Raw genomic sequence first — 15,857 nt, 5'->3', positions numbered from 1 at the left:
AGAAAGCAGTATGTCAACCAGATAGCCGTTTGGGTCTTGCTCTGCCCATGGAATCCATCCAATTTAAGTATAGATATTGCCTCAGATTTGTGTCTCCCCCGACACCAACTTGTGGATCGTTTCAGAGAACATCTCTGGAGCACCTGCACCATCCAACCCCACCGCCCCATGGCTGAACACTTTGACTGCCACTCCCACTCCACCAAGGACATGCAGGTCCTGGGCCTCCTCCACTGCTAAACCATAAATACCCGACGCCTGGAGGAAGAACACTTCATCTTCTGCCTTGGGACCATGCAATCACACAGGATTAATGTGGATTTCACCAGTTTCCTCATTTCCCCTTTTCCCACATTATCTCAGTCCCAAGCCTCTGACTTTGCACCACCTTCTTGACCTGTCCATCATCCTTCCCATCTGTTCGCTCCACCCTCCTCGCTGACCTAGCACCTTCGCCCCCATCATCATCTACTTATTTCATTCCCAGCTACCTTCCCCACAGCCCCACCCCCTCCCATTTATCTCCCAGCCTCCAATGCTGACACCATTCTGGGATTCTATTTATGATTCTTTTTGCACCTTCAACAAACTATCAATAGAATCATTGATGTGTTTACAGTTATTCATAAAATAAGCCGGCCAAGTATGTGGTTAAGATAACTGAGAGTTGTTGTTGAGATAGGAATAATAAGTCCACTTGCCATTAAATAAAACGGTTTAAAAACTGTACTAGTACCAAATCATTAACGTAAATATCACTAAGCTTCTCTGAATAAGAAAGAGTTGTACAGGAGCACTAAAGATGCACAATGTACATGAAAAACAGATTCACAATATATATGATTATAATTAAATTTATCACACTGCAATAAATCACTCATAAATGAATTGTTGTAGTAATTATGTACAGATTCATTACAATTAAAATGACGCATATTTAGTAAGTGGAAGGATGAACGCATTGAAAAGCAGGACCGGCACAGAACCATCTGGAAATTCACATATGCAAATAGAGTCATAGAGATGTCTAGCAAGGAAACAGACCCTTCAGTCCAACTTGTACATGCTGACCAGATATTCCAACCCAATCCAGTCCCACCTGCCAGCACCTGACCCATATTCCTCCAAACCCTTCCTGTTCATATACCCATTCAGATGCCTTTTAAATGTTGCAATTGTACCAGCCTCCACCACTTCCTCTGGCAGCTCATTTCATATACGTACCACCCGCTGCATGAAAAAGTTGCACCTTAGGTCTCTTTTATATCTTTCCCCAGCCACCCTAAAAGAGTTTAGAGTCTGATATGACTGTTCTTCATAACTGTCATGATGCTGGAAGCAAACTAAGTGGCACGGTTTAAAAGGGAATTGATTATAAACTTGACAAGGCGATAGATACAAAGCTTTGGGAAAAGAGGTGGGGCATGGGATTAATTGTATAGTTCTTTCAGAGAGCCAACAGAGTTAAGATGAGTGAATTGACCTCTTTCTATTCTGTATTTTTCTACAATTCTTTGAATGCATTCTTCCTTTCAAACAGGAAAAGAGTGCCAGATATCAACAGCATTCTGTCCCTTTAAAGAGGACAAAGACAATCCTTATTAAGAACATACAAAGTTATAGCCTAGCCAGTTCTTTGAGTCTGTTGTACCATACACTGTGTTCTCAATAAGTGCTTTGTTACGAAGTAAATCAGGCAACAACATCCAGAGTACAAATCCACAGTTAACCCACAAAATGTGGGTTTTCATACTCCCCTGGTTACTCACCTATTAAACATACCCAGAAAAAGTTAGAACTAGTATGTTTTCTGAGAAGTTAACTATTTGTCATAATTATTGTCAAGTATTTTGTTTAGTCCTGAAAATGGAGCTTTGTAAGAATGGAATCTTCTTCCATTTAAATTTAATAATCATGGCAGTATTGCATTTTCATTTATTTAAAATATCTCTTTCATCTCTTCCTCTGTATGAAGTTTGCACATTCTCCCTGTGGACTTTCTCCCACAGTCCAAAGATGTGCAGGTTAGGTGGACTGGCCTTGCTAAATTGCCCATAGTGTGCATGGATGTGTAGGCTGGATCGATTAGCCATAGAAACGGCAGGGTAATGGGAATGGCAGAGTGGAGGGTGGGTCTGGGTGGGATGCTCAGACTCACTGGGCCAAATAGCCTCTATTTGCATTGTAGGGATTCTGTGATTCTATGAATATCATCATGCTTTCACTTTCTGTACAGAAGTTTAGAATGAAATAAATCTTTATGCTTCTTGGTTTATATTTCCTGGTTTAAGTTCTAGTGGTCTCTGAGAGATTTCTTGACTGAGTTGGCTTGTGTGTCTGCACAGCCAGTATTCCCTATGGACAATGTCACACTGGAAGTTGTTACTGAGAAACCTGTGATAATTCTGTGGGCAGATGGCAGTATACTGAAGGATATATGACATTCCTCACTGATTGCAAAATCCAGGCCAACATCTATGAAAACCTTCTGACATTCTGGTGAATGGTTAATCAAACAGGATGTACAGGTATTTGGAAAGGCACGGACTGATTCGGGATAGTCAACATGGCTTTGTGCATGGGAAATCATGTCTCACAAACTTGATTGAGTTTTTTTGAAAAAGTACCAAAGAAGGTTGATGAGGGCAGAGCAGTAGATGTGATCTATATGGACTTCAGTAAGGCATTCGACAAGGTTCCCCATGGGAGACTGATTAGCACGGTTAGATCTCATGGAATACAGGGAGAACTAGTCTTTTGGATACAGAACTGGCTCAAAGGTAGAAGACAGAGGGTGGTGGTGGAGGGTTGCTTTTCAGACTGGAGGCCTGTGACCAGTGGAGTGCCACAAGGACTAGTGTAGGGCCCTCTACTTTTTGTCATTTACATAAATGATTTGGATGCAAGCATAAGAGGTACAGTTTGTAAGTTTGCAGATGACACAAAATTGGAGGTGTAATGGACAGCGAAGAGGGTTACCTCAGATTACAACAGGATCTGGACCAGATGGGCCAATGGGCTAAGAAGTGGCAGATGGAGTTTAATTCAGATAAGTGTGAGGCGCTGCATTTTGGGAAAGTAAATGTTAGCAGGACTTATACACTTAATGGTAAGGTCCTAGGGAGTGTTGCTGAACAAAGAGACCTTGGAGTGCAGGTTCATAGCTCCTTGAAAGTGGAGTCGCTGGTAGATAGAATAGTGAAGAAGGCATTCGGTATGCTTTCCTTTATTGATCAGAGTATTGAGTACAGGAGTTGGGAGGTCATGTTGCGGCTGTACCGGACATTGGTTAGGCCACTGTTGAAATATTGCGTGCAATTCTGGTCTCCTTCCTATCAGAAAGATGTTGTGAAACTTGAAAGGGCTCAAAAGAAATTTACAAGGATGTTGCCAGGGTTGGAGGATCTGAGCTACAGCGAGAGACTGAACAGGCTGGGTCTGTTTTCCTTGGAGTGTCGGAGACTGAGGGGTGAGCTTATAGAGGTTTATAAAATTATGAGGGGCATGGATAGGATAAATAGACAAAGTCTAGAGGCATAGGTTTAGGGTGAGAGGGGAAAGATATAAAAGGGACCTAAGGGGCAACTTTGTTATGCAGAGGGTGGTACATGTGTGGAATGAGCTGCCAGAGGATGTGGTGGAGGCTGGTCCAATTGCAACATTTAAGAGGCATTTGGATGTGTATATGAATAGGAAGGGTTTGGAGGGATATGGTCCGGGTGCTGGCAGGTAGGACTGGATTGGGTTAGAATATCTGGTCGGTATGGACGGGTTGGACCAAAGAATCTCTTCCCTGCTGTACATCTCTATGACTCTATGCAGAATTACATAATTAAATGATTATTGAATGCTTGTTTGTGACCTCCTCCTCTATTTCTGCTCCTCTGTTACTCTATTTTTATCTATTTTGGATTTTTGCTTTTATTTTTTTCTCTGTCTCTCTGTTTGTCTGTTGAAATATCTTTGTCTCTCTCTGTCTCTTCCCTTTCTATCCCTGTATCAGTGTTTATCTCTTTAATTTTCTATGTCTTTCTTAGCCCCTGTTTGTCTGTGTATTTCTCCCTCTGTCTTTCTGGGCTTCATTGAACATTTAAGAAACCAACTGGCAAAGTTTGTTAACCAATTTCATGTATATATGTAGAAGAGGCAGTTCCAGTTGACCACTAACCTCATTAACATGGTGATGGTGGGTGAGGATTCAGACAGATTACTGGATGGAAGTCTTTCACTGCTACATCTGTGAGAAAGGTAGACTCAAGCGGCTGTCAACAGCAAGGCACCTTATGATGGAACTGGCCAGATTAATTTAGCATGGCTTGGAAGACCAAGAGTACAAAAACTCGAAACTTATCTTAATTGGCTCTCTTTTTCCTTCAATGATCATGAAGGTGGTTCACATGAATATGACACACTGTCAGTTCCAATCAGCATAACAAAACAGGAGTATAACACACTGATTTGTCCACAACTGACCTTCAGTCCTGTTTCACCTGTACAAGGGTAGATTTCTGTCAAAATATCACCAAACACTCTGTCAGCATCAATAGGTCAATAAGATATTTACTTTCCCATTAACATCAAGTGATGGAAGTGAAAATTTTATCTGCTTTTCTCTGGCAGTCTGTTCCATTTTTTTTCTCTCTACTCTCTTTTCACCCTTTCTCTGTATTTTTGTTTTTTTTTAACTTATTCTGCTCTCTGGTTCCTTCTCTTTTTTATCTTCCTCTATCTCCTTTTCTCTCTCTGTGCTACTTTTATTTTTTCTCCCCTTTTGTTTTCTCTCTTTTTTTCTATCTCTCATAGTGCTGAATGAGGTTCTCAGTGTTGTACTTTAGTTTTTCTCCCAAACTGTATTTGTCCCACCGTTTTCCTAACTCCAGTGTCTGGGTTGTGACTGTTCCCACCCCCCTCCCCAACCCGGACGAAGTATTAAATACTGCCCTCAAATCATCTCAGCTTCACAAAAGGAAAAAACTCCAAACAAAATTGACGAGGTTTGGAATGAAAACAAAGCTTAACAGTACATTGTATCTCCATAAAGTAAGCAAACAATTGTGCAAACTATTCCAATGTAATAACTTTATATCTAATTGATCTCTGAGTAAAAAGTGAGGTCTGCAGATGCTGGAGATCAGAGCTGAAAATGTGTTGCTGGTTAAAGCACAGCAGGTTAGGCAGCATCCAAGGAACAGGAAACTCGACGTTTCGGGCCAGAGCCCTTCATCAGGAATGAGGAGAGTGTGCCTCCTCATTCCTGATGAAGGGCTCTGGCCCGAAACATTGAGTTTCCTGTTCCTTGGATGCTGCCTAACCTGCTGTGCTTTAACCAGCAACACATTTTCAGATCTAATTGATCTCTCCCTACCTTCTCCATAATTTACTGTGTACAGTGATGATGTCACATCAAGATTTGTAGGGAGCCTGAATGGGTGGAATCACACTAAAACTGAATAACTTCATAATTTCTTTCATCAGAAATGTTACTTTGTCCTTCTGCACCAATGGAGAGAGATGTTAACATGCAGATCAGCTAAAATTGAAGGTTTATTGCATTGCACTGCAGAGTATTGTAAAGTCTATACCTTTCTATCTTCCTGTATTTTTGATTGGAACTGAAATAGAAAAAAAGAGCTGTTTAAAAAACAAGGATTGACACTTTTCTTTAATCTTATTTTTCTTTAAAACAAGTAACCTGTTACTCATTGTAAAGACGGTTTACATAACTGTTTGTTCAAGCAGATGTGAAAGCCTTGTGTAGACAAGCTGGCACCAAGGGCTGTGTATGACAGGTTTGGAATCTTGAGGTCATGCTGCAACTATACAAAGCTCTGATGCAGCCGCACTTGGAGTATTGTGAACAGTTCTGGTCACTGACTTATAAGAAGGATGTGGAAGCTTTGGAAAGGGTTCAGAGGAGATTTACTAGGATGTTGCCTGATATGGAAGGAAGGTCTTACAAGGAAAGGCTGAGGGACTTGAGGCTGTTTTCATTAGAGAGAGGGTGAGAGGTGACTTAATTGAGACATATAAGAAAATCAGAGGGTTAGATAGGTTGGACAGTGAGAGTCTTTTTCCTCAGATGGTGACGGCTAGCATGAGGGGACATAAATTGAAGGGTAATTGATATAGGACAGATGTCAGAGGTAGTTTCTTTCCTCAGAAAGCAGTAGGGACGTGGAATGCACTGCCTGAAACAGTAGTAGACTCGCCAACTTTAAGGGCATTGAAATGGTCATTGAATAGGCGTATGGATGAGAATGGAGTAGTGTAGGTTAGATGGGCTTCAGATTGGTTTTTCTTTAGATTAGATTAGATTAGATTTACAGTGTGGAAACAGGCCCTTCGGCCCAACAAGTCCACACCGACCCACCGAAGCAAAACCCACCCATACCTCTACATTTACCCCTTACCTAACACTATGGGCAATTTAGCATGGCCAATTCACCTGACCCGCACATCTTTGGACTGTGGGAGGAAACCGGAGCACCCGGAGGAAACCCACGCTGACACGGGGAGAACGTGCAAACTCCACACAGTCAGTCGCCTGAGTCGGGAATTGAACCCGGGTCTCAGGCGCTGTGAGGCAGCAGTGCTAACCACTGTGCCACCGTGCTGCCCACAGGTTCCACAGGTCTGCGCAACATCGAGGGCCAAAGGGCCTATACTGCGCTGTAATCTTCTATGTTCAATGAGTAAAGCTTTGGCTAGCAAAAAGTGACTGATTGGTGTGGGGACGAGTGACTAGACATTCTACCTGCCAACAAAAGCATGATTGCCATTCAGGTATATGAACAGCTTAGGAGTGTGAATGTTTAGGAAAAACAATTGGATCTCCAAAAGGTCTCTTTTATCTGCCGGAGAAAAGAAATATCTTAAGCCTGAAGAAAGCCAATTTATTTTTCCATCACCAGTTCCTGTAAACTGTGGCTCTTAACCCCAAAGCCAAATACTCTCTAAGTGTGAACAGTCCACCAAGTGCCTTCTGCAAACAAGTGAACGAACATGTAGAAAGAGAATCAAGAAGCAGCATGACCTGATAAGTCCAAAGGAACATCTCAACATTGAATTGCCTCCTCCCATCACACCCTGTTTGTGCTTGTCTGTCTTAGGGGAGATTTTGCAAGGGATTTTATGAGGAACTGTGCATTAACTAGTAGAGTTGTGTATCAACTGTTCACAATTGTTCATCTGTAGCTAGAATGTAATTATTTGGAATAAATAGTTATTCTCATTAAGTACAGAAGAGAGATCTCTGCATTCTGTCAACCCGGTCTTAAAACCAGGTAAATGAGGGGATTCTGTATAATTTTATAAAATATTTAACTTTTGTGATGACTCTGGGAATATCCAGTCTTGACTTCCCATGTGCTGCAACAGTGAGGCATAACAGTATTTTCATATCAGTAACATATTGTGTGAATTAATTACAGGACCAATGCACCCTAACTACTTTGAATGATGACTTTTGCCTCACTCACAATTCCAAAATGTAAATGTTCTTCAGTGTGTGAATTAAATAATTTGTTTTAATCATTTGGAAGTCTTTTAAGGTTTGTCAGGCGCTATCTTCTCCCATTTGTCAAAGATTGGTCTCAGGCAATTCACATCCCCAAACACAACACATCACATTTCAATCAGGCCTTTTCACATTATATGCAACAATATCCGTCCTTTGCTATTGAGTCCAAAGGAAACAACTGATATGAACACATCAGTTATGTCTCCAGGGATTAGGCTCAGCACTGGATAGCAGAATCCACTTCAGTTACAAAGGACAATTTACAGCAAATTTGGTAAATATGATACATAAAACATAGAAACATACAGCACAGAACAGGCTCTTTGGCCCACAATGTTGTGATGAGGATTATTCATAATGTGAAATAAAATAACTTAAGCTGTGCACTACTCAACTCACTGCTATCCATGTGCATGTCCAGCAGTCGCTTAAATGTCCCTGATGACTCTGCTTCTACTGCCACCGCTTGCAATGCATCCCATGTATTCATTACTCTGCGTGAAGAAACTTAAGTTTTGACCTTGAATTTTACCATGCTGTTATTTATGAATGATGTTTGAATCTATTTTGGTTACCCTGATAGAAATCTCTGGCAGGTGAAATTACTGGCTAAAAAAAATTCATTTAGAAAATCTGTTCTGAATTGTTAGCAAAGGACTAAATGATATAAAAACCTAAAATGATAACTTGACCAAAATGCGAGAAAATCTATATAAAAGCCACTTTGTGAACAGGTTATTTGGTGTCGTTTAAAAATACATATTTGATGAAACTCCATGCTTGATGTGCTATCATAACTAAGGGAGAATTGTTTATAATGAATAGGTGACTGAGGTGGGAAGGAAAATATAAGAATTCATAGAGAACATCGTAGAGTTTAACCTGATTGATTGTGCTAACCAGGAATAAATTACTCCCAGCTTTCCTTTGAATGCTAAATGAATCCTTTGTCTCAACCAATGATCTTGTATAAATCATATTGTTGTAAATGTTGCATCACTCACAAGGAAACTGTAGGCCACAGGCAGATGTACAATACATTTAGCTCTGATTCTCTGACCAGCAGTAACCTGCAGTGAGGCCCAACCCTGACACGAGAACCTAATGGAACTTGGGTCCAGATCTTTTGTCCTTAGATGGCCCACAATCAAATGTATGACTTGTGTAAGGACTCTTCAGAAGTCCTGAACACTGAATATGAGGGAATGGCCCTGGAAGTTGAAACTTCCAATGGATAACTTACCTGTTGTCAGCTGAACATTCCAGAGAAGTCCCCAAACATTGATCTGGAATGAAAGACCAGATGCTCCATAACAGTATATACGCACTAATGTATTGCATGATCTATGGGAGTATATATGCAGTGATGTAGTACACACTACCAGTTTACACACTGCTGTATTTTACTTTTTAACAGTGAGGTCCTACACACTCTATAGCAGTGTGTATACAATTGTTGTAATACACACTCCATAACCATGTGCATATCTAATGTAATAGACACTCTGCAATGATGTACACATACTGATGCATTGCATACTCCACAACAGTGTGCACAAACTGATGTATACACATTCAGCAATAGTGTTTACGTATTGTAGTAATGTACATTTTGTGGCAATACTTAGACACATATGTACACGGTAATGTAGTACAGACTAACAGTTTCACACCATGAGGTAATACACATTCTGCAGAAAGTTGTAAACCCTGATGTAATAAATACTCTGTGACAGTGTGCTCACACTAATGTAGTACACATGCTTTAACATCACACACTGATGTATTTTGTCTCTTAAAACTATGTTCATATCCTGATTATTCTATCATTTTTCTAAGTTTTAGTGCTTTCCCAAATAACCAACTCCATTTTGGTTTTCACAAATTAGGGTTTCCCTCTAATTGGCAGAAATGTTTCACTGCTAATGAATGCTTTGAAGAGGTCCCTAAAGCAATTTCAGTTTCATCTCAGGAGTTCCCTGTCATGGCTGTGCTTTGAATAGAGAAGATGCTTCAGAGTCTGGAGTTAGACTTGTTGTCGATGTGTCCTATCCTGCTGAGCTGGTTCTGAGTGATTTTTACTTTGATACTGAGCATTTTGTCTTGGGAGAGGATGAATTGAATTGAATTTATTGTCACGTGTATCGAGGCACAGTGAAAAGCTTTGTCTTTTGAGCAATACAAAGATCACAGAGTTAAATAGCATAGATAAGTGAATAATAGGTAAACATCAGCTAAACAAAAGCACAGGTACAAGCGAATGCAAAGAGTTTAAATTCCATTCAGTATTCTAACAACAATAAGGTAGAAACTGTTTTGAAATCGACTGGTATGTGTGTTCAGGCTTCTCTACCTTCTCCCCAATGATAGAGGTTGTAGAAAAGCATTGCCAGGGTGGAATGGATCTTTGAGAATGCTGGCGGCCTTTCCTTGACAGCGATTCCAAAGTTGGGAGGTTGGCCTTTGTGAATGTCCGGGTCGAGTTCACCACTCTCTGTAACTGTCTCCGATCTTGAATGGTACAGTTGCCATACCAGGTAGTGATACATCCAGACAGAATGCTGTCAATGGCGCACCTATAAAAGTTGGCAAGGGTATTCACCATCATGCTAAATTTTCTCAGCTGCTTGAAGAAAAAGAGACATTGTTGGGCCTTTGTAACCAGTGCGTTCACATGAAGAGTCCAAGAAAGCTTGTTGTTGATGACCACTCCCAGGAGCTTGACACTATCCACCCATTCCACCTCTGTGCTGTTAGTGTGTAGGGGGGCATGAGTAACATCCTGCCAAATGTCAATAATGAGTTCCTTGGTTTTGCTGGCATTGACAGCCAGGTTGTTCTCAGTGCACCATTTTTCCAGGTCTTCCACCTCCCGTCTGTAGTCTGTTTTGTTGCTATCTGAGATTTGACCGACTATGGTGGTGTCATCAGCGAACTGGTAAATGGCATTAGTCTGGTCTTTGGTGACGCAGTCATGGGTATACAGCAAGTACAGTAGGGGGCTGAGTACGCATCCCGGGGGTGGCTCCAGTGTTGATTGTTAGTAAGGATGAAATATTGTCCCCAGTCTTCACTGATTGTGCCTATGGGTCAGGAAACTGAGGATCCAATTGCAGAGAGCTGGGCTTAGTCTGAGATTACTAAGTTTAGTAATCAGTCTCAAGGGGATAATAGTGTCGAAGGTTGAACTGTAGTTAATGAATAGGATTCTTAATTGGCTGTTCTTGGTGTCAAGATGTTCTGGGGAGGAGTGATCTGACGTGGATCTGTTGGTCTAATAGGCAAATTGGAGTGTGTCAAGAGTAGTGGGGAAGTTGGAGTTGATTAATGCCATGACCAGCCTTTCGAAGCTCTTCATGACCACTGAAGTTAGGACCACTGGGCGGTAGTCATTGAGACATGCTGCATGAGCCTTCTCAGGCACAGGATGCTGCTGTTGACCTGCCTTTCTTGCCCCAGGATTTGAAGGATCTTGTGAAGGCACTACTAATAATATTTCAGCAGTGCTATGGGGTGTCTGTTGTAGGTTATTTCATGTTTCTGAAACATGTAAGAGCTTGGGTTGTCAATCCTCCTTGTTTAACTGTGGCATTAACATCAGAATTTCCTCTTCAAATGCTCTTCTTCATTTCACTGACATGTTGGAGCAATATGAAAATGGGGGTCAAACAAATCTGTGAACATAAGACCTCCAACACACTGATGTATTTCATACATAGTGATAGACTACACATTAATTTAGTGCACACATGGTAAATATACACATTGCTATTGTACACAATGTAACGGCGTATTCAGACAGAGACATTGCAGACAGTTTGATGCAGCACTGTATGAATGCAAGTCATTCTGGATTTCTGTTACAAGTATGAACCCACATCTCCCTGCATAAAAAAAAGTTTGAAATGCAATTTCCCAGGTTGTTGTGTGCTGTGAGAGTTCAGTATTGTTAATGTGCACATGGATTCTCAGTTGATGCACTAAATCAGCAGGCGAACCTTTTGCTTGAATCTACAAAAGAACAGTTCATTATCTGTTTTCCATTTGATTGATTTTTGTAGCACTGGATGACAGAACTGGAAATCTTCGCCATGCTATTTGCAGCTGCTATTCATGACTATGAGCATACAGGAATGACAAATAATTTCCACATCCAGACCAGGTAACTTCGAGATTAATCATTTACTTTCTTCCGTAGAAAACTTGTTTATGGCTTGTTGCTCAGACAAATCTTCCTTTCAATTAATGTTGGAAAGCTCATGCTGAATTCTTACTGTTGGTGCTTTGTTACTATTTTCATGCCTCATCAAGTCATGATGCTCTGCTGAAGTGGCTCTCCCACTAACTTACAGGTGCCTCCACCTCTGCTCCTACTAACCAGAGGCTGATACAATTCAGTCCTATGAGTTCAAATCCCACTGTGTCAGCTTGTGAAATTAACTTAACTCTGATGATTGGAAAACTGACATTTCAAAAGGTTACCAAGGAAGTGGCCAGGGGTTTCACAAATGTCCTTCAGGAGAAAGAACTTGCTGTCTGTGAGAAACGAAGCTCACTCACTTCAATAATTTCAGTACGAGACAAGATCTGAAGCAGTAGTATCGTTTATTACGCTCTTGCAAGAAGGGTATGGTGTCTACTATTTACAAGGTTTAACGAGTTTAACGAGTACACAATATTTATGTAATTCGTTTCTCTTCCCTCTTCCCATTGCTCCCCCTCTGTTTACATTTCCCACTACTCTAAGCCTGATGCCCACTACTCTTGTTTATCTCTGAACTCATTTGCCTTGTCCGTGACAAAATGTTTATCTCTGGCTTCACAAGGCCATTTGACTACCTCCCTCTGTGGTCTTATATCCTTCTTCACTGTCCTCTGTTTCCGTGCATGCCAAAGCAATATTTCCTTTTATTCTTTGCCCATACTGGGCCTTATGACCTCTTGATTGTGTTTTAATTTGCTGAAGCAGGAAACAGACGCTTGTAACTGTTTGTACAGGCATATCTAACTTACCCGCCTCCCCTCACAGCACCTTATCTATTTGTCTGTAACATCTACCATTGTTTGCAGGCACATGTCATTCTTGTATGCACATTTTAGCTAATACAAAAACAATTATATATTTCCTTCACATAGTTTTCATTCTTGTTAACTCAGCTCTTGGCTGAAACAATTATACACGGGTGTGAGTTCATTTACCTTGCATAAGCAATTATGATTGTAGAAGTAACACTGCTTTGCCTATAGCCCACAATTTCCCCCTTTTTCTTTAATTATCATTTGTTATCTTCTGCATTTTTCTTTTGAGCATTGCCTCCAAAATTCGCAAGCATCATTTCAGAGACTTCATTCGTCTTGGTCTCACCCATCCCCTCATTATTTGATAGATAAAGTCCCTCTGCCTGATTCCCTTTTAGGGGCATCTGTTTCATTAAGGCTGTCTCAATCAGTCTTTGGGTGAGCCCTCGTATACAGGGTATGATGCAACAGCCAATGGCTACCAATACCCCGGCTACTACTATCAGGGAAGTAAGGATGGCAACCACCCCCCCCTTCAATTTTCCAAACCAAGATTCAAGCCATCCCGTGAGAGATGTGTCTACTCCTGAATTCTCAGCCAGTTCCTCTGCTAAGGTAGTCAATCTCCTTAAGGCCCAAGTAATTGAACCATCAGGTGCAGTGATATTAGGGATAAAGGTACAACAGCTTCCTCCTAACATCACACACACACACACACTTTTTCTGCTAATATCATACCAAGGGCCATTCTGTTTTCCCATGCCATCCTATTTGTCGCATCAAGCTGTTCTGATATTCCTTTAACCGCATCTCTTGTATAATTTACAAATCGCTGCTGATTATAGAAAATGTAATTTATCCAATCTACATTTTTATAAATTGCTACCCACCAGAAGACAGCTGGCTCAAAGCCTGCTGCAATCTGGTTGCGAGCCTTGAATTCATCAGGTACCCCACCCCTTGGAACTCCTATAGAGTCTATAAATCCGGTCATCAAAAGAGGTGTCTAACCGTGATCCCTTACTCCTCTCCTTTTTCTCTACTATCTTTTCAAATGCCAAGGTAAATGGTATTGCCAATTGTACAATTGCACATATCCCTCTCCAATTCGGAGGTAGGGTGGGTCTCAATATTTTGCCTCCACAGTACCATCACAGATCCGCTCAGGGAACCTTCAGTGCTGAGTAGTTCCCTCCCTTGTCCGTTTCGGTGACATTCTTAATCTCTGCTCCCCCAAGTCTCTGGACTGATTTGTACCTTGCTAACAAACACACGACGTGTGATTTCCAACTGTGGCTGAAAACGTAGCGGGGGGTTTTTACATCTTTCTTCTCCAAGGGAGGGAACATCAGAGATAGGGAGCTACAATTCCTATCATTCCATGCAGTCTCATCCTGATACGGGGCTATCATACATTTCATGCCCTTCCTGTCTCACTTCCACCCGAGCAGAAAGGGAACCACCTGGGCCACTGGCCTACCGGAGGCACATGCATAGCAATTGCTCTTGTTCAGACTTTTTACAGTATACTTTACCCATTCAACCCAGGCATTTGCATCCCCCTATCCTGTTTCTATTTCAATGGTTTGTTTCAAGTGCTTCACCTCTATAATTTTTACCAATTTAGGGTCATCTGGAGGGGTGAAAGGTTGAACCTTATTATCCAGTAGTTCTGTCTGTTTTCCCTTTCCTACGCTAATTCGAAAACAACAGCCCGTGAAATCCTTCCCGTTTGTATTCATTTCTATCTCAAATGTTTCATTTAATTGTATATCATAGGTGCCCCTCCCCCCCGAATCACTTCGTGCCTTGTGGTTTTCTTTATCGTTAAGTATATTGGGTTACACAATTTTTATCAGGACAATCGAGAGCTGATCAGAAGGGGGCCCAGTGTACTGTGATAAGACCATTATGCCAAGTACCATCCCCAAGGCCATCCCCATAGGACTAAAGATGTATCTCTGTGCTGCTGTACTGTCTCTGATTATCTACATCCCCACAATTTACTAAGCTGCATGCATCAGCATCTATTACCTGCGGATTATCAGACTCAGGGACCATTAATAACACGTATGAAAATAATGTTTGACAAAATCCCAATACTAAGAGAGCTTGTATCATAACCCTAAGCATCCCCAGCATTCTAAAAATCGTGCTGAAGTACCAAAAGACTTAATATACAATCCTACAGAAATAATCCCGCGCTCGTGTCGCCACTGTATAATCAGTTACTAAAAGTCTCTTTAGCCTGAGATTCAGTGGTTCTTGTGTTAATTCGGCTGTCCAGGCTTCTTCCTCAACTGGAGGTTCCACCAGCTCTTTGATCAGAGTGTAGTGAGTCCAGCCATTTTCTGCTGTTCTTATCGCTGTTTCAGTAGTCAAGAGAGCCTGGTATGACCCTTCCCAGTCCGGTTGCAATTTAGTCTCTGTCCATAATTTTACCATGACCCAATCTCCCGGTCGGATCGGATGAACAGCGAATTCAAGGGGCAGAGTCGGTGCCAATAAACCCTGTTTCCTGAGGAAAGACAAAGAGGAGGACAAGCCCAGTATATACTTCTTTCAGAACAAATCTTTAGTTTCTGGGATTGGCAGTGGCCAGAGATAGGAGCTTCCCGAGGACCTGGGACAGTAGGTATTAAGGAATAAACCACCACTTCCTGTGGATTCAGGGCTGCTTCTTTAGTTACCTCATCAGCCAGTAATGTAGCTTTCCATTCTTTAATTAACAATGAATTAATGCAGTCATTTTTAAAATTAACCATGAATCAATATGACAGGTCACTGAGAATGTGTGAAGAAATCCTACCAATTAATATTGATTCAGGCTAACACGAACGATTTATTATAAATATTAATTATTAATTATATATTATATAAATATAAAAATCATTATCTGTAATTCAGGGTGGAAATGCAATAAATGACTAAAACATTTTTAAAACTGTAATTGCTGTTACAGTTTGTTTACTAGTCACTTGTGACTTCTCATTCTGTTTCTGTAATTGTTTTGCTCGAGCACATTCATTTTTAAGAACCTCAACAGATTTCATAGCACCCTTTGCAGTTAATTCAATCCCCAATTTGTTTGCAGTATCTTGCCATGAGCGCAAAACCGACTCTTCGTGCCTCTCATCACAAAACTGTCGCCACAATCCGATTAACTCTTTCATTCCCACTGCCTTGGGCTTAAAATTTAAGGATGACCTTGCTGTCGACTAGAAAAACTCTGTCCTCTTTATAAAGTCCCACCTTTAAATTTATCAAGGGTTCCTGGTGAGTCCCCGGGGGCAGGAAACCCTGACACTCTATTCTTCAT

The 15,857-nt window shown here is 41.1% G+C and overlaps 1 protein-coding gene across 1 annotated transcript in view; it reads left to right on the top strand.

The window, feature by feature from the left end:
- The window catches only part of LOC132815176 (dual specificity calcium/calmodulin-dependent 3',5'-cyclic nucleotide phosphodiesterase 1A-like), a 579,100-nt gene that overhangs the window by 514,782 nt on the left and 48,461 nt on the right, over positions 1-15,857 (top strand). Inside the window, exon 9 of the mRNA XM_060823990.1 lies at positions 11,581-11,681. Within this exon, the coding sequence (XP_060679973.1) occupies positions 11,581-11,681 (101 nt within the window). The remainder of the gene's footprint in view (positions 1-11,580; positions 11,682-15,857) is intronic.

This window comes from Hemiscyllium ocellatum, chromosome 4 (assembly GCF_020745735.1).
Source record: "Hemiscyllium ocellatum isolate sHemOce1 chromosome 4, sHemOce1.pat.X.cur, whole genome shotgun sequence".
Taxonomy (NCBI): domain Eukaryota; kingdom Metazoa; phylum Chordata; class Chondrichthyes; order Orectolobiformes; family Hemiscylliidae; genus Hemiscyllium; species Hemiscyllium ocellatum.
The sequence above is the reverse complement of the archived record's forward strand: the minus strand, read 5'-3'. Positions and strand labels throughout refer to the sequence as shown.